Here is a 19,372-nt window from a genome sequence, read left to right on the forward strand (position 1 = left end):
CCATTAACAGTTACCATTTAGAGTGGCTCAGGTAGAACTAAGCTCTCTTGATTTCTCTCACTATGGTGCATAAGCTTCACTGACACCACCATGAAAATAAAGAGTTAATCCAAAGAACTCCAAACTAAGACACAAACAATATTACCTTCCTCAGGGAACTGTGTCTTACTGATTAAAACTATACTTAAGTCAAAGGTTCTCCAACTATTATGCTAATAGTTCTCCAGCTATTATAGTAACTTTTTAGAAAGAGAACGGTCAACATTTTACACACTTCACGTAAAATTTGAAAGCATATATTCAGACTAACCGGTTGACAAAGAACAAGCATGCATAAACCATCATAATTTCTCCTCATCGCACTCAAATGTCAATAGAATATTATACCATCGGTTTGAAACACTTCCAAAACACAGCTTCTAGATAAACAGCACAGATTCTTAATATTAAATCCTTCACAGGAATCCCTAGTGAGGGACACACTGTACTGGAGACTGGTCAAGATGTTTATCTAATCTCATACACTTAAAAAAAATGTTATACTGCTGATATTCTTTTTATCATACCAGTCCTAATTCCTATTTTACAGCATTAAATTAATATGTTACAACAAAACATTTTCCCACCCCCATCTAACAGCCACCTCCTCAAAGTACCATACTTCACTCCACAAAGTTATCATGGAGCAAGTTTTATTTCACAGCAAGATTCTTGCCAGGAAGTTATTTATATAATACTGATTGCAAAGTCTTTTAAATGCTTCTCCTTATTCTTCCTAGCATCAAAATGCAAATGTCCAAATACCTCAACAAATGCGAAGAGAAGAGCATTTTCTGTCATTTTCATCTGTTGATGTGCATGATTCAGTTTAAGACCAAATGCTTCCCACTTTTCCTTCAGTAGTGAGCCTGAAATCAAAACAAATTTAAGTTAGTACCATCAGAACAATAGCACCAAAAAATGTCTAACACCAGTATTTTAATCAAACTGTTTCAAGCACAGAGATACAAAAGCAAGCTTGGCTGAGCAACAAAAACATTCAAGTTCTACAGATGACATCTTATGCATTAAAAAACCCCAAAATTTGCTGGGGGTTTTGTTTGTTTTGATTGTTTGTCTGCTTTTTCATTTAGCTGAACACTACTGACATATGGGTACAGATATCTGCTATTCATTCCAGCATGTCCTAGCTTAGGAACAAATACTTATGCTGCACTTGGTTCCACCATGGCTGTTACCACTCTCTAATTTCCAGTGACAGCTCAGAAAAATAAACCCAAATTCACAAACCTTATGACAGATTAACAAGGAACACTTCAGTATCAGTAAAAACATGTTGCTTATCGACATTATTTACTATTGTGCTCATTTCAGTTATTTGCTTAAAGTCACAGCCAGAGGCATATAAATGCAGCAGCTTGACGACTTAAATTGATAGCTTTGCAAGCTACAGATTTCAGCTTGTCTTTATTTTAGGATTGTCAATGATTGAAACAATTTCCCACACAGCATCACTGACAGTGAAACCAAGTCATTACTACTCTAAGAGTTGTTACTTTGGGTCTAGTTTGTTGTTATCGTTTTGCTTTGCTTTTAAAAGAGGAAATATTTGTGAGATCTAACAAAGTTCCAGGTCTGAAAGAAAGTATGAATTCATTATGAGGGTGCTGAGGCACTGGCACAGTTTGCTCAGAGAAGCTGTGGCTGCCACATCCCTGGCAGTGTTCAAGGCCAGGCTGGATGGGGCTTTGAGTAACCTGGTCTAGTGGAAGGTGTCCCTGCCCATGGCAGGAGGATCAGAACTAGATGATTTTTAAGGTCCCTTCCAGTCCAAACCATTAGACTGCATTTTTCAAAACCAGGAGAAAGGATGTAATAAAGGCACATTAAAAACAAACAAACAAAAAGTAAACAAAAAGCAAACAAAACCTCACAAATTCAGACAAATTCAGCAGTATCTACTCTCTGCAATGGGTAACACTAATGACATGTTTGATCAGTCTGAATTCTCACCAGATACATTTTCTTTTGCTTCCTTATTGATAGCCGATTTATGAATATGCTGCATTAATTTTAGCAGATCATGCCAACGTTTCTGCCTGTAGCAGGTCTGAATGTGTCCCAAGAACGTCTGATTTTTCTTCCTAGAGAATGTCTGAGAGAAGAGCTCTTCAAAAGACTCTCGCAGAGGCAGCCAGATCAGCTTGTTATCTACAGGCTTGTAACTGAAGAGAAGCGAAAGAGTCATTACTTAGCTGTGACAAAGAAAAGGAACTAGCATCTGTGAACTAAAAAAAATCCAGTTACTGAAACAGCAACACTGTGCATGAAGGAATCCTGGGTTTCCAAGTTTTTTCTCAGATAATGAAAGAAGTAAAATTGCACATATTTAAATGTACATTTTGAGTCACTTTTGTACAGACAGGACCACCCTGATTAGTATTTTTACTACTACCATCCAGTATTTCCAATGAATACTACAACATATTTATATTGGTTAGCCATTTTTAAGAAGACATTGGGTTGTGCTTTTAAAAGACTATCACATACGGATGTACACACAGATCAATGAAACTGCCTCTGTTCTTCATGAAGGAAAATAAGGTGTCTGCATGCAAAAATGTTTCTTAAGACATTTATGCTTCATGAAGCAGACACGTGCCTAAACACAACTCTCTGACAACAGAACTACACTTGTGCTAGAAGCTTGTTCTCATACTGCCAATTCGTTAAACTTGAATAGACAACTGTTAATGACTCACCCCCCTAAGAGATCTGCAGTGTCGCTTTGTTGGTTCATGTTGACAACCCTCAAACGGTGTCCTTGAAACAAAAATATAAAAAGCACCATCAACTTGTGGGGTTTCTTTGCTTAAATCATTGTCATGTAAGTTACAGTCTTAACACTTGATTTACCTGTAATATGAGCAAGGTACTGAACAGTTGAGGTTTTGCCAGTTCCTGTTTCACCAACCAAAAGCACAGGTTCTCCTTTGACAACACAAACTGCAAGCTGCTCAATCAATACTGCAGATGGCCGTGTGGCAGCAAAGGTTTGCTTCGCTCTGAAAAAACAAAGGAAACAACTCAAACCCAAGATTTACCAAGGAGCTCATCTGAATTTTTCCTTTATTATTTTTTAGAGGAGTGGCTGAATTTATGATCTTTAATTAAAATTAAAGGTTTGGAAAAAAAAATAGTTCCAAGATACTCTAAGATACTTATTTTTCTCAACATGCACCCTAGAAAAAAAAATTAAAAAAAAATATTCAGGATTTACAAAGAACTTGCTGCCAGTGGAGTTAGTAACACATACTACAGAAATCTCCCTTCACAAAGATAGAGCCATCAAACTCTTAGTATGACAGCTGTGGATCCACACTGCTTTAAAGAAAATCTTGTTCAAAAAAAGCTGAAAATCTCCATGCTTTGGCTGCAAAAGTATGACACAGACAGCCTTAAGGATACACAAGGTAAAACTCAGATCACAAGAGCTCATCACATTTTTCATTAGGGGAGAATGTCCAATTTGCCTTTTTTAAAAAAAAAAAAAAAAAAGGCTGCGACTTGTAAACTATTCTGTTCTACCACCAAATATTTTGATTCATAAGGACACTACAAGATATTCTACCTTTGTACAGTGAGAGCCTGGGTTTGTTTCTTCATTAGATGCACTCTTCCAACAGAGACTTCTTGTTCCTGTACTAGAATTTCCGGTTTATAGAGTTCACAGAAGAACTCCACCTGTGAAGAAAGCATTAACATTTCTAATACTAATGTTGCCTACAACGTCACACTAAGAACACCCATGCTATACTACCGGTATTACTCTGCAGCAAGCTAGTTTTTCATGGTAAGATTTTCTATTTTGCAGGTTTTACATACTCATCACCTGAAATACTGAAGCACCTCAGAAGTGTTACTGTCTGTACAAACGTATTTCCATTTAATAATTTGGTAATGGGCCTATTTATTAGCAGGAGGTCTAACAACCACCTCAATAAAGCCTGAGTGAATACTTCTGTGTAAACAGGGATATTTTGCTACTGGCAGAAGATACTACATTTCTGTACTGGAATAATATAAAGAATGAAGGACAAACAGAAAAATCCATAGAAGTTTCAGGAATCCATCTGTCCTGCCAGCTGGCAAGTTTTTACATCTTTAAAGTAAGAAAGGAGGAAATTTTCTTTGCAATCAAACTTTTACAGTCAGAAATAGCTGACAAAGTAATGATTTAGTTTAACTCAGCCATTTATATCACACACTATTAATACAGAGAGTTACAAGGCTCTAGAGAGGTATTTGATTTTGGAACGAACGATTACAGTACAAGTAGTCAGGAAAACCCCTCTAATCTCTTTGTTTAAGTGATTAGAGTTCACTGTAACCATCAAAGAAAAAACATTCTTTACTACTCTGTGCATCTAGCAGCACCATGTGCTTAGGAACCTGTGCTGTTCCAGCTGTGTGGTCCTTCTTTTGCATGATAAGACCATCTGCAATCTGCTCTGAAAGAGAGCCACTGGAACTTTTGGGGCAGAGGGGGGGAGTAGGAACCATAACTAAAAAAAAAAGAAAGAAAGAAGAAGGACAACATAGATCCTGGGATAGCACAGAGAGCAAAAAACACGTTTTGGACAGAAAAATGGGCATAATTTTCAAGAAAAACAGCAGAACACATTTAAACTCATCACTAAAAAAACTGCAACTTACAGAATATTACCAATACGCATCAGGTTAATCATAGCTCAACATACCTTTTTTTTTGAAATGTTTAGTTTACTTCCGATAACATTTGCCATTTTCATTCTGCTCCCTTGGCTGGACAGCATACCTGTGAAACAGTCCAATGCCTGTCAAAGAGAAAACAAATAAACCAGGTTCTTCAGTACAAATTCTGTATGATATAATCTGACAAGCACCATCTTAATGTACATGAGTTTGAATCCAATCCAGCCATTGTAAATAAAATTACTTCACTGCAAAAACTTTCAGTGCCCAGTCACAGAAGTTATTTTTAGATAAACGGACCAAAATGGAGAAGGAAGTAATGTCACAAGACCTCACATCTTAAAACCTCTGACTTATGCACACCTGAAAAATTCCAAACGTGGAATTTAAATCGATGCTTAAGGAAGTAGGAAAGAAGCCTCATATTACAAGGAAAAGGAGAGATTTCAAAATTTTAACTCTCAGTCATATGCAGCTCTAGCTCAGGTCAGTTAAAATTATGCTGCAGCATGCTGTTTGTATGACAGGAGTAAGTCTGGATTGGCTTTCAGCACATTACTGCAAACAACCTTCCTAGTAGCCGTGAAGGCCTCCAATAGATGGATCACAAACATTCTAATTACAGTCCAATGGATCCAGATAAAACTAAAGACCCATCTCACATTCTCAAATAAGAGTATTTCAAGATTTGTGAGGCAATGCTAGAGTTTGGGTAAGCAATTTCTGGATCAAGTCTTACCGCACCTCCTGAAAAATATTCACTGCTGTGGTTGAGGAATTACTGTCAAAGCTGTAAGCAATCCTGCTGCACCAATTCAGTAAGTCTCTAAAAAGAAACATGAAAAGAGTTGGTACCATTGAAGCAAAATGCATAGCTCCTTCTTTCAGGTTCAGCTTAGGTCATAATGTCATCTTCTGGCAATTGTACATTTAGCTGTTGTGTAAGCTGTACACAGGAAGACATACACGTAAATAGGGTGCCAATTCTAAAGAGCAGCTGAGCACATAAAGACCAACAGTGTTGCTTTCGGATACATGGCTTAGAAACAGATAATACATACTCCATTAAACCTTAAATTCATTACACAACTAAAACCAAGAAAAGCAACAAGCTTTTCATCCTGAAAGGCATAAGCCCCCCTGTTTTTTCAAGATACTGATTTCTTACCTTTTGAAAGATTTTGTTGTTGGCAAGAAAAAGCAACATGTGATTATTGAAAAACAACTGCTGTTTTAAAATTGGTGGCACTCTTTTGCTTCACAAAAATATTAGGTACTACCCACATCTAGTATTTACCGGCTAATTCACAAAGCACTACTGGTGACAGAAATTCCATGAGTAGAATTGACATTTTGAATAAGAGGAAGAAATAACTGAACATCAAGCTGCATTTCATTATTAAAATTCTGATATGAACAGTACATTGCAGATTTGGTTATTTTCAGCCATCTCTAAGTTAGAATGCTGTGTCTAATATGAAATTATCTAGATAAGCGCATATATGCAGTTGCTGAAAATGTTATATAACAGCTATTGTGAGAACATTATACAGTACATTTCAGTTCTTAACTAGAACTGATATGCTGTGTTAAAATGAATTGAGAAGTAATCCATATGGCTTGACACCAACCCAGTACTACATATGACAAAACCCACACTTTTTCTTTGAAAAAAAAAAAAAGTATAGCAAATAAGAAGTCCTAAGTATTTCAGACTGAAATTTTAAAAGATACATTAAGTTTTCCAGTTTTTATGAAATTCCAGTTTAATTATTCAACCTTCTATCACTATTAAAAAATAAATTCTGAAAATAACGAAGAGAGAGCCTTTTTCTGCATCTACTTGACTAAATTTCCTCCTAATAAACATGTAAGAAAAGACAACCTTAGAGATAGTTCTCGCCCTTCCAGATTTGGTTTCTTATTTTCTGATCTTGATTCTGGTGAATCTTCTGGTACGTGCCTGGAACCAGAAGCACTGTTTTCTGATGCCTGATACTTGTCTCCTGTAAGGTGAATGTAAATGTCCAGCAAGTGATCAGTTACAAGAGCAAGGTTGGGGTACCTCCTTTGAAGAACCTGAGGGTGAACACCAAACAAAAAAAATCTTTAGCATACGAAACATCAAGCCCCCAAAATTTAATAGGATACATTTCAATAGATACTCAATAACAAGCTGCACAAAACCACTGTCTTGGAATCTCTCATCTGAAGAAAATAGTTATTGTGACTGGAGTAGTATTGATTTGGGTGCCAAAAGTGAATCTTGCCAACTCTACTCCATTTAATACATCTGCACAAATGCCAACAGGAAGAACAAAAGGTACATTCAACTGTGTCTTAAATAATGATCATACAACTTTACAATTGATAACCAAAGTTCTTACCTCCTGTCCTTTCTATGACTGAATTTTTTGAGCATTCACATTATCTATTCACTGTGCTGATAAAGACACATTAAAAGGCTAATTTTTCTTTTGTGATTCCTTTCAGCTCAGTTCTCTCCACTAAAGCTTGCTAATCAAAATTATTGCTTCAGAAAATCAGCTTTTCACAGATAAAACCAGAAACACTGGTACTACCCTGCCAGGCTGACTTTAAAGATTAACCAGAAGGACATGAACCTATTTTCAAGACAAGCATGTGAGCGTTTTCTGCCACTGTCTCTTCTACTGCTACAGAATCTTACAACATTTAATTTATATACTTCTGTGACTTGAGCTACAAAATTACAAAAAATGAACAGAAAGAACCTAGTGGTAAGTAGCACATTTAGCACCAAAGTTTCCTTTTTTCTTAAGGCTTTAACAGCCAAGCTCCACTTCAATATTCATCCTTTCTGGGTGTCATTTTCAACATGAGTTCAGCTAGATGCTAACAAAAGATACCAACTACAAATAACATTTTCTATTGACAACTGACTAACTATTTTCCATCTTAAAGCTTAGAAATCAGGATTAGAATAAGCTCCTTTTTTTATTTTTCTCCCTGTTTTTAAATCTGTGTGGGCTACAAAATGGCAAAGCAATTCGATTCTTAGACCCGTTCAAAGTGGAATTGTGTTTGCCAAGGCAAAATGCAGGAATCTTCGTCCAATTCACTTGAAAGGATAAATCTGAAATTATAAGGGTGTATTGCGGTACTTGGAGAGAAAAACAATGATAAAATTTATTACTGGGAACATTTACTACTCTTAACTGAAACAGTTATCCACATGTTACAATAGAGCAACACACACCGTACCTCCTTGAGTTCTCCTTTGCTCATGTTATCCAAATGTATTTTGGTCCAGTATTTGTCCAAAAGAGCAGCATGGCTGCTTTGCTGCCTGTACCAACCTCCGCCACAACTGAATATCCTAAATCAAAACAACATGAAGAAACACACAATGTTGTGGAACTCTGCATTTTCAGAGCATTCCTGTGCAAAGAATGTGTTACATACCTCTGCTACAGCATAACACGCATGCATAGATCATGCAATGTTTGTCACTGTAAGGTCATGTACCCTACCATGCATATCTCTGCTTTTCAAAGAATCTGTTCTTTTATCACAGTGTTTTTCCCCCTGTAGTGCAAAATCTCCCCAGGGAGACTTGCAGAAAGATGACTGACAATAAGTTAAGTCTATCAGAAGAATCATACAGAATCCTTTGTTAGGAGAAGAGTAACGCTTTGTTAGGAGAGGTGCCTGACAGAATTGGCCTGGGAATTATCTTGCATAGATCCTAAAGGATCTGTACTCTACTGCAGATGCAGGAAAAGCACCCCCAGTCTCCGCCCCCTTCACAGTGTTTTCCAATTATATTCTTTTTTAATTCTTTATGCTCAGAGTCCTTTTCATCATTTTTTGTCCATTCTTTATTTGTTTTCCTGCACAAATAACTATGCAGCCATGTGTTATACCCACTGTGGAAGTAGCCTTGCACACGCAAAACATGAGATACTGGGTTGCAGTTTGGTTTTTTTGTTGTGGGTTTGGGGGTTGTTTTTTTGTTTGATTCATTAGTGTTTGGTTTGTTTTTTTCTAAATAACATTCCACAGCTGTAAACTGCAACATATTTACTTAATGTGCCCAATGGAAACTATAATTTGCTGCTATAAAAACTGTTCACCAATGTGCTGGTTTTGGTTAGGATAGAGTTAATTTTCTTCACAGCAGCTAGTACGGGGCTATGTTTTGGATTTGTGCTGGACAGTGTTGATAATACAGAGATGTTTTCCTTAATGCTTAGCCCTGCTTACAGAGTCAAGGCCTTTTCTGCTCCTGACACCAGCCCAACCAGCGAGTAGCCTGGCAGTGTACAAGAGGCTGGGAGGTGATACAGCCAGGACATCTGCTCCCAGCTGACCCAAGGTGTATCTCATACCATATGGTGTCATGCTCAGCATACAAAGCTGGGGAAAGAAGGAAAGGGAGGGAAGGGCATTGGAGTGATGGCGTTTGTCTTCCCAAGAAATGTGTGTGATAGAACCCTACCTTCCTGGAGATGGCAGAACACCTGCCTGCCCTTGGGAAGTAGTAAGCAAATTCCTTGTTTTTCTTTACCTGTTAAATTGTCTTTATATCAACCCACAAGTTTTCCCACTCTTTTGATTCTCTCCCCCATCCCACCGGGGAGGAGTGAGTGAGCAGCTGTGTGAGGCTTAGTTGCCAGCTGCGGTTAAACCACAACAACCAAATATACAGAAGAAGAAAAATTAGGAGTTGAGGAAACCAAAAGAAAGGTGAATCAAGAAAAAGACTCAATCCCAGAAAAAAAATAATTTGATCAGATAAATCAAAGAAAAGAACAAATTTATGGAAAGAAGACAAAAGCAGGAAAATCTGTTACAGGCTTTGAAGTGAACTACAAACTATGTGAAAACTGTGTAACCATTCCCCTTCCAGATACATCCTAACCTTTAATCTTGATACAATATGACATGTTGACATCTGACATAGGCCACTACACAGGGAAACCATCAGGGAGAATACTTTAAATCATTCTCTGTTTAGAAAACAGAATTCAAAAAATATCTTCAAGGAATACATGCATACAGCTTTTCAAGGAGGTAAAGGACATAGAAGGAAAAAGGAAAAAAAACCCCAAAAAACTCAAAACACAACCAAACCCAAAAAAACTTATCATTCAGTAGTAAGACTACCAACTACACCAAGATCAGCAAAACTAAGAAATATTTTACACAGGTGCTGTTAAAACCAGCAAGCCAAGACAACTTGTGAATATCAATCATATAACCTTTTTCACAGAGTTATTCCCAAGAGTGGCATTTTGTTTTGGTGATGGGCTGGTTTTGCAGGTGAAAAAATTCCCCTTCACAATTTCTACGGCTTCTACTCCTTGTTAAAGGAAATTGCTAAAATACTCCTGCCCAAGTACCTCACGGTTCCTGTCTCTGATTTAAAAAGAGGATATCCATACTCTTAACCTCATTTAATTTTACAAGCCTACCTCCTGGTCGCAAAAAACTGGAATCCCGATGCTACTTTTAAACAGTCACCACGACCAGGAATCAGCAACTCTTTTTTTTCCAAAAGAGGAATCAGCACAGAGATCTGGAGAAGAGAAGAAAATAGATAAAACAATTTTTTTATCAAACTGGAACAGACAGCACACCCATCCACGCTTGTTTCACACTTGAGCTGCTAGAACATTTCTGCTGAGCACCACTACATTGTCAGCAACTACCGTTCTCACAGACTGCACTTCCAAGTGATGCTAACAAGAATTGCAGAGTTCCTCGCAATTTTAATTAGCAGTGGAAGTCACAAGTGTAATGTTTACCTATCTTCATTGAATCATAGAATTGTTTGGGTTGGAAGGGACCTTAAAAATCAACTAGTTTCAATCCCCATGGACAGGGACACCTTCTAGTAGACCAAGTGGCCCCAAGCCCCACATATCTTTCTTCCGTATCCAAATTTAATGATGAGAATGGAAATGATAGGCTTTACACTGCTAGTCTAGATCAAAACTATTTATTTTGAATTGTCAAATGAATTATTAAACACTTCTGTTTCAGAATCCTTATTTTCTTTATCTGCCCAACAAAGATGACCTGCATCTCAAAGATGTCATTCTCAATCATCAAAACTTTTCAGTGTATACCCTGCTCTATCCTTCCATGCAGAAGCACAGTAATAATGGTGGAAGGAAAAAATGGGAGGTAAGACCACAATGATCCCTCAGCACATAGAGGCAAGTACGGAGACTGTGATATGGAGAAAGAAGACTGGATGCATGCAGGGATGACCTGAAGAAAGGGGGAGATGAATGCAGGATACTACTCAGGGTATGCTTATGAGTGCAATAAGCTGAGTCCACAAAAGCAAAGAAGTGCATGACCCTCTGGCAGTGAAAAACTGTCTACTATATACAGGCAGTATTTCTTGGTTTTCTTATAAATTCTCTGTACTTCAGAAGCCTAAAACCCAATAAACAAGCTGTCAGGTTATTTAGCCTCACAAAAGATGTTTTACAGAACAGGTATGAAAGAAAACAACTATCTGCAGAATGTCCAGCAGGCCTATACAGCAAAACATCTCTATGGCATTGTTCTTGCAGAAGACATGCTTGCAGCAGCCATTACTTGAAAAGGGAAGGATGACTGTCTAGCTAGTCATTCTGGAGCTGTATACAGGAAATCTCTTAAAACTTAGACTGCTTAATGTAACAACACATTTTTAATATCCAAGCCAGAGGTGAGAAATGCATAATGAAAAAAATAATAAGGCAAAACAAAAAAACCCTCCCACATAACAAAACACTAAAAAAACCACAACTTATTAACAGAACCACTCTAATACAGTGACAATATGCTGTGGTGTTTTGGGCCATATTTGTTTTCAAGTATTAAAACGATTCAAAAGGCACATAGCTCATTATCAGTATCAACTCAAATCTTCATAGTGAAATTTGTCATCAGTGGCAGTGCCACGACTACACTAAAACAATGACAAAAACCAATGCAGTGTGCTAATGTGTGAATGCAGACAGACAGGTTAATTCTTTCTAATCTCTTTTAAAGGGGCAGTATTTTCAGCATGTAGCTGCAAAACTCAGGGTGATTAGACTCCAAAACCTGCTAGTATGGGCCTTAAGACCAGTACCTTGTAACAAACATGAACCTACATACCACATCCAGAGGAGCATAATCAATGTCCTCCAGAAGTATCCAATGACCTTTGGTAACAGCTTGTGTCAAGGTTCCAGGCTGCCATACAAACTCCCCTGGTACATCTGTACAGCGATACATGCCAAGGAGCGTCTATGACGGAAACAATCAGTAAATTAGACGACCTGCTCATTGCATCTTTTAAAAACTCAGAGTCAAAACTTACAAAAATAACTGAATTTGTTATGTAACACTTACTTGGCCTCCACTTTACTAAAAATCCATCTGGTAATCAGTGCCCAGCATTGCATGTTTTTAATTGTGGAAAAAAAACAAAAGTTTCACCCCTCCACAACTACAATAATCTAACTGAAACACAGTAATTAAAATGATCCAGGTAATTGGTAGTGAATTTACAAGAGCTGTGCCACCATAATTAACTATCAACAGTGCAACATACAAAGCTGTATTGCACTGAACTTTACTTTACATTTTTGAGAAATCTGTGACTAAGGTAGCAAGACTAATTGCAAAGCAAGCTACTCAGATACAAAATCAGTCAAGTGTTGCTTCTCTGTTAAGTTCTAACCTCCACATTTAAGTATTCCTTAAATAATTAAGTTAATGCTTTCACTGCTATGCATTGTGTATCTTGAACTTTATAACTTTTTCTTAATATGAAATCTTAATATAAAAAAATACTCTTGTGAAAAACAGTTGTGAGATGGTGAAATCAGATGTTCGACACAAGAAGGTGTTTATGCATGTTAATAAAAATCTTCAGGTGACACTACTGGAAGGTACTAACCACTTTGGAAAACTGAATTGAGCCAAACAACAGAAATCAATTGTAGCTCAAAAGTTACATATGCAAAACCAGAAGAATGGGAAATTATCTTCACCTCTGGTTTTATTTCTACAGGGAGAGCTAAATCACCATTATGGAAGTGCAATATCCTCAACATCCCAGGACCTTACTTCATCTCAGCTTTACCACAAAAAAAATGGAATCAGATTAAACTAACATTAGCTCACTTGAACTGAAATAGAAGTGTCCCTACAAGCCTTCGGCACGAGACTGAGTGATTTTAGAATCCCCTTCTCCCCAACACAATTTTTTAATAATTTATATATATATATATACATATATATATAAAATAAATAAAAAATAGGGCTCTTCCACATAGAAAAACTCTGATAAAACAACCTGAATGAAACAGATACATCAAAATTATGCACAGAATTTTAAACCTACTGAAGCTTAACTGTGACTGTTCTTCATATTTATTTATTCTCAACAATAGTAAGAACAATTCCAGCGTTGGGGTTGTGGGGTTTTTGGGCAAAAAGTTAAGCATTATTTTCTTACAAAAGTAAGTCCATGCTTTAAGCAAAGATTATATCTGACCATCCACTTTATCAGTTACCTTACTATCAGTTTGATCCCCAAGCTGGACTTTCAAAATATGAGGAGGCTTTGCTCTTCCTGTGACAGCTGCTAAGTATTCTATTAAAGAAGTTTTGCCACATCCTATTGGTCCTTCTAATAGAACAGGAGTCTGATATGCTACAGCAATAGCAAGGTTTTGAAGATTCGTGAAGGCAGATTCAACCAAAACAAAACGGCTGGTGATACTTTCCTGTTCAAACATAAAATTTGAGTTACTACACTAAAATTGTTACTTTTTTTTTTTTTTTACAGGCTGTACAACACAGAACTATTAGGAAAAGTGAGTATGACAACTTGAAAATGTTGGCATTCAAATCTGTCAACACACATCAAATAAAATAAAGGATTCTAAAGCAGTATTTAATGACAGATATTAAAATAGATTTAATCAAAAACCTTTTATATGTGAAATACTTAATAAAGTATATGTACAATTTGTTCCCAAAGGGAGTTCATACTAAGTTGTCAGTACAGACATAGTAACTATTCAATCATAACACATGTCAATCAAATACAATTTGCAATACCAGTGAAATAAAGTCATCAGAACGGATCCAAATGACAGGACAAATCAAACAGCAGTTAGAACCAGATGATGCAAGTATGAATATTAACTGTTATATTTACTTCTTTCTGCACAGGCAGGTCAAACTCAGAGCATGAAGAAAGAGGTAAATTCAGTAACATCTTTATTTTTTTCAAAATGCAATTAATGTAATTTATTGAATGGTAATTAATCAGTGTTACAGATACTCTCCAAATATTGTGACTCTTCTACAGTCACCTATATACCAGCATATGGCAAAAAATTAGTGCTTTCCTGCGAAAATGCCCAGAGAAAGGAAAGCAACAGTATATACTACACCAAAAAAGCCATTTTGAATTTAAGTTTGGTCTTTTCAGCTACAGTTTCATGTCCTTCTCTGGTAACGATGCTAGTTCTTAAGAGTACCTGCTTTCCCTCACATTTTGCTCCTACCTCTTCATCAGACCTCCTCAGCTGTAACAGGAACCTCTCCAGCATAACTTGAACTACAGTGTATACCAGATCAGTGAAATACCTGTGCAGTTATTAAAAAAAATAAAAGCATGCATTTTTTGGAAGTTCTCTTCTCCCTTATAGAGAAAGAGTATCCTTTCACAGCAATACAGTTTATAGTATGGCCTAGGTTCAGCACAGCTGCAGCAGCAATAACACTGGCACAGGAACAAGAATCTCATTAAAGAGCTCTACAGTTTCCCCTGCTGCAATGAAGTTCAAACCGCACCCTAAATCCTATAAAAAAGCTAGAATACAGCAAAATCAACTGCAGAAGTTTGGGGAAGGGTAGAAGGAAGGATTTAGGAAGAAATTCCTCTTTCCTCGTTTCTGCTATTACCAAAATTCTGGACATAAGAAGTCTTCATTCATGTCTTTGTAGATCAGTGACACAAAATTAAACAGAAACGCTCAGCTAAAATTGTACCTAAATGTGAAAACCAGAAAAGAATACTGGCTGCAGCTACAAAGAACCTAAATAGTTCAAGATGAACAGCATCTCAAGAGAAAAAAGGTTAAATTTTGTTTGCTCAAAAATACTGTTTGTTCCTAAAACTGTAAGGCACTACATTCTGCACTGCACTTCACTCAAGTGGAGAAAGTAAGCTCTTACTTCCTTTCCCTTTTTTCTGCCTTCTCAATGAGTAAGTAGCAGCCTTGCTTCAGAGAAGAACTGAGAATATGTTTGGAAAAAGGCTGTTTATAATATGTCTGCATAGTACAAAAACTTACTTCCTGCAGGTAAAAGCAACTGTATCAGATCCTAGCTTTACTCAGCTATCAAATATCACCTTAACTTGAATTGGAGATACTATGTAAGGCTGAATAATCTTTTGTAGTATGTTTGCAAGAACCATTACATGAAGATAAAGGTAACACCGCTACTATGTCTTCAACGCTTCATTCCACTGCAGAGCTTCTTTGCAGTGTGTACATTATGCAATGGTAGCTTACAGCACACATCAGGAAAGCTAAAGATACACACATTACCTGTAATATCTCAATACCATTTAAATCAGCAGGGCAAAAGTCAGTTCATCGAATTTAGGGATTCTTAACAGAAAAAAATAAATAAATAAAAAGGTACACACTTAAGCCTGGGTTACATACCTGTTCTTCAGAAATACGCTGCAGCCTCGGCAGCACAATACCACATACAGCTACTACATTTGCAGAGAGGTCGCCTGACACTATATGTCCTTGTGTGTATTGCAGTTCTTTCTCCTTTTGCCAAAATGAGGAGTCTGGATTGGCCAAAACAAGGGCTTGTTCCACATTCTCCAGCTGAGATTCTTCTAGAAGCCTGTGAAATCCATATTTATTAACTCAATTGAAAGCCACAAACAAAACCAAATAGTGTTCAAGACGTTAAAAGTTCTTACTTTAGTCTGAAATGTATCAACTCCTCGGGACTGAATATCTTCTTCAGGAAAGATAATTTATGCTCATCATTCATGCATGTAACCAGCGCAAGACAGTTTGAAGTATACCTAAAAATTATATTTAGAACAAAACATGTCAAAACATAGTCTTAAGAAATCTAGTTTGACAACTGGCAATTGCAAAACAAAATATCAAGTTTGGAAAAATATGCAGAAAACTTTCTTTGTAGAAATTATTTTAGTGAACATTCTTTAAGATTAAAGAAATAGAACTGAGAAAAGCCATTCTATCATGGCATACTTTATCATTTATACACCAACTAGCTAAGCTGTCTCTGAAGGACTGAATGATCAGTAAAGGAGAGCATTTTCCCAAGTAAATGGAGGTTAACATATCAGACAATGAAAATGAAGTTTTCTTTGCCTGATTTTTTTTCTTCTCCTCCTACCACTTCCTTTCAGAATTGCTTTCTATTCCATGCTATTTCTAAAATAACCCTAACACAATGACTTCAAGACTCAGTACCAAAAGAAGCCAACGACTCCCACTGTAGTTGTGTTGCAACAAAAGAACATTTAATAAATCATAAAAAATTTCATTATCATAAAAATTTCATTATCATAGCACTGGTTTTACCTTCCAAGAAATAAAGCTTTCAATGAGCTTTGTGTGGCAGTGGGACTGTCAGAAGATTGGTCCAGGACAAAACTTAAAGGTCCACTGATTCACTTACTTATTAGCTGAACACCACATAAACCCATTCCAGTCAATGAATTAGAAATCCTATTTCTTTTTCTAAGACTATCTAAGTGTATATCATCCTGAAGAGTCTCATATATGACTGATAGATTTCACAACACTCTAGTTCCTGCCCTTCCTAAATTATCCACCTTATTTCAAAATTGTGTGTTACAAACATAATTCTGAATTTATGTGGGGTTTTTTTAATGAAGACTACTGGAGACCTTTTCTTAAATAAATCTAAGGCACTATCAATACTATCACTCACATAAATAAGGTGGATCATGTGACTAGGTTGAAGCCCTGCAGGCAGACACTTAATATAAAACATCTGATCAAACCCACACGCAAAGTCTGCAACAATGACAATGAGAAAGCTTAAACAAACCAAGCTTTACAGTACCCAAGACATCTATATACAAGCAATAGAAAAATCCCAACTTGCTAGTAGTGTATCAGTGCAAAACAGCATTACACTATTGCAATGTAAATTGAAGTGACAGTAGATTAATCTCTACTTTTTTCTTGGATAACATGCTAGAACGCATGCAGTATACCCAAAGGCTTACAGTAGAGGTGAACTGATAAATTCACCACCTCCCACTGGGAAAGCTGAAGTTACCTGAAAAGATTCTCCAGACAACAGCTTTAAGCATGATTAAGAGCCAGCCCAAGTTTCACCCTGTGACAAATCGCTACAGCTTTCAAAACATCAGGTAAGAAACACATCTACAGATACCATCTGTACAGATTTTTCTGGTATTATTTGAAGATTTTTCTACTTGTGTTTGAACATTGTTAAAGACAATCCAAGGCACAGATACATACTTTCAATGGAAAAGATCTGGGGGTATTAACTTACCAACGGACTAAAGTGTCATGACTCCTTAGGAGCGGAATACACACACTCCAGTCCCACAGTTCCCGGAAAACAGATTGCTCCTTTTGTAAAAATCTATAGGCTGCCTCCATGAGGTCCCGTAACTTCATTCGTCTGCGCCCATATCGGACTGTGTTCGCATCTGAGCTCTCCAGGAAAAGCCTTTGGAAAACTGGTGATGTAGTTTTAAAATATCTTAAAGCAAATCTTTAGAAAAAAGAGAGAGAGAAAAAGATGGAACACAGACATCTAAGCCAGAATAAAGGAAAATAACCACTAATAAAAGTGTCCCAAGACTGTCATGGACAGCATACTGAGAACTAAGGCCTATGTTTGACTTTGTCTGCACTTGGGACAGACAACTACTTTAGCAATCAGCTGACAACATACTTTACCTTATAAAAAATCATTACTTAACTGCCAAGGGGAAAGTGTCGTGACTTTGTTGAAATCACTTTACTCTTGTTTTCTGAAAATGTAATACTGATTCCTTCTTATGTAAATTTGTGTTCTACTGGCCCACAGATCTAATCTTAAATGCAGAAATTTTGGTTGCGAACAATTTTCACCTTTTTTGCTCTTCTTTTGATTATTAAGATGAAAATCACATTAGATCTTACAATACAATTTAATCTAAATAAGCTGTATTTAAGATTTGTGCTTCTAAATAATTCTTTCAATTCAAAACGCATTTGTCATGTGAGACAACCCAAACTGTATCACCACCTCTCTTCACCAGTGAACGCTGACAGGCACATGCTCCTTATGTTCAAACACTGCACAAAGGGACATTACATTACTCACGGCAAAACATCAGGGTGGTCAGCAACCAGCTTGCTCATTGCTACACACAGCCTTTCATGTTGATCATGGTTGATTTGGCCACCAGTTTTAATGGCTTCTGCATTTCTTTCCAACAAATCCAACAAGATTGGCCGAACTTGACGGCCTATCAATAGAGTACATTCTTTATCCAATAATAACTGCGCTAAAGCATCAAGGATGAATTGCCGATCCTGCTGAGTCCAAATCTAGGGGAATGGAAGGTAAGAACAGGTTAAATGGGCAATGATTTTGACTTTTAACTTCAGAACTTATCATGCTGGATTCACAATGAATTTTACAGACCAAATCTTTCAGAAATTAGAAGGGAGCCCAAAATTCCCAGTGGAAGTACTTACTTGATAAAGCCCTCCATAATGAAAAAATAGGGAAACAGAATGAGTAACATGCAGAATGACACACTAAATAAGAATTATAATAAAGTCCAAAATTCCTAAACTGTATTTTGCAGCTAAAAGATAAAATGAATTACTTGAAGACAAAAATGGGGAAAATGTTATAACAACTAATGTATCTTTGCTAACAGAATTCCCATGGTCTCAGCAGCTCAGTCTCACAAGAGCCATAAAACCTTTAAGAATCTGAGATTTTAAAAAAGTGACTTGTATCATGTTCACCATCTCTTTCTGAAAAATCAATCATGATCACAGCTTTATTTCTGTATTTCTGACAGCAATCAGAAAGAGGAATGCTCTTGACAACAAGCAGCATGCATCTGCAGTTTGAAGTTGAGACTTTTTTTTCCTACTCTTATATAAAAATGGTCCTTTACTGCAAACCAAAATATTGTACTTTAGAATAGATGAAAAACATTCACATCTCCTAGGAAAAGAAATTAAAAAAAAGACCAAACACAACCCCCAACACATAGAACCACTCCCTCACATCCCCCCCAACCTTCCTAAATCTCTTACTGAAGAACAACAACCCATTTCTTGTGTCTTATGCTTTAATTTCTCTGCATTTTGAGCTCGTATTTTTACCCAAGCATCAGCTGGATCACTTTGTGATATTTAGCATATAATACCATGTAAGTAATCTTGATTTGTATTAGGATTATGATTTGGCACCATGTTGGTTTTGTCTTCACTTTGACGCTCCACTCTCCTTTCCCTTGCCAAGTGAACCCTTATACTACCAAGACGATTTCATCTTTCTCAGCAAGGTCATAAATAAATACAGG

General features: G+C 36.8%; 1 protein-coding gene across 6 annotated transcripts in view; it reads right to left on the reverse strand.

The window, feature by feature from the left end:
* Positions 1–19,372, reverse strand: part of MDN1 (midasin AAA ATPase 1) — a 101,574-nt gene that overhangs the window by 77,593 nt on the left and 4,609 nt on the right. For 4 of the 6 annotated variants that reach the window (XR_009727903.1, XM_061369784.1, XM_061369783.1 and 1 more), the window contains exons 2-17: positions 18,151–18,377; positions 17,329–17,553; positions 15,725–15,832; positions 15,453–15,645; positions 13,281–13,493; positions 11,875–12,006; positions 10,191–10,294; positions 7,978–8,092; positions 6,620–6,813; positions 5,479–5,560; positions 4,761–4,856; positions 3,632–3,744; positions 2,917–3,065; positions 2,763–2,823; positions 2,014–2,225; positions 805–908 (exon numbers count right to left, since the gene is read on the reverse strand). Coding sequence is in view for 5 of the 6 variants with exons in the window: in XM_061369784.1 (XP_061225768.1) it covers positions 805–908; positions 2,014–2,225; positions 2,763–2,823; positions 2,917–3,065; positions 3,632–3,744; positions 4,761–4,856; positions 5,479–5,560; positions 6,620–6,813; positions 7,978–8,092; positions 10,191–10,294; positions 11,875–12,006; positions 13,281–13,493; positions 15,453–15,645; positions 15,725–15,832; positions 17,329–17,553; positions 18,151–18,377 (2,328 nt within the window). In the remaining variant the exon portion in view is untranslated. The remainder of the gene's footprint in view (positions 1–804; positions 909–2,013; positions 2,226–2,762; positions 2,824–2,916; positions 3,066–3,631; positions 3,745–4,760; positions 4,857–5,478; positions 5,561–6,619; positions 6,814–7,977; positions 8,093–10,190; positions 10,295–11,874; positions 12,007–13,280; positions 13,494–15,452; positions 15,646–15,724; positions 15,833–17,328; positions 17,554–18,150; positions 18,378–19,372) is intronic. The other 2 variants (XM_061369786.1, XM_061369785.1) reach the window with 2 other exon arrangements.

Source organism: Neopsephotus bourkii, unplaced genomic scaffold, assembly GCF_033783945.1.
Source record: "Neopsephotus bourkii isolate Nb327-2 ecotype Australia unplaced genomic scaffold, CSIRO-AGI_Nbou_v1 NB_1511, whole genome shotgun sequence".
NCBI lineage: Eukaryota > Metazoa > Chordata > Aves > Psittaciformes > Psittacidae > Neopsephotus > Neopsephotus bourkii.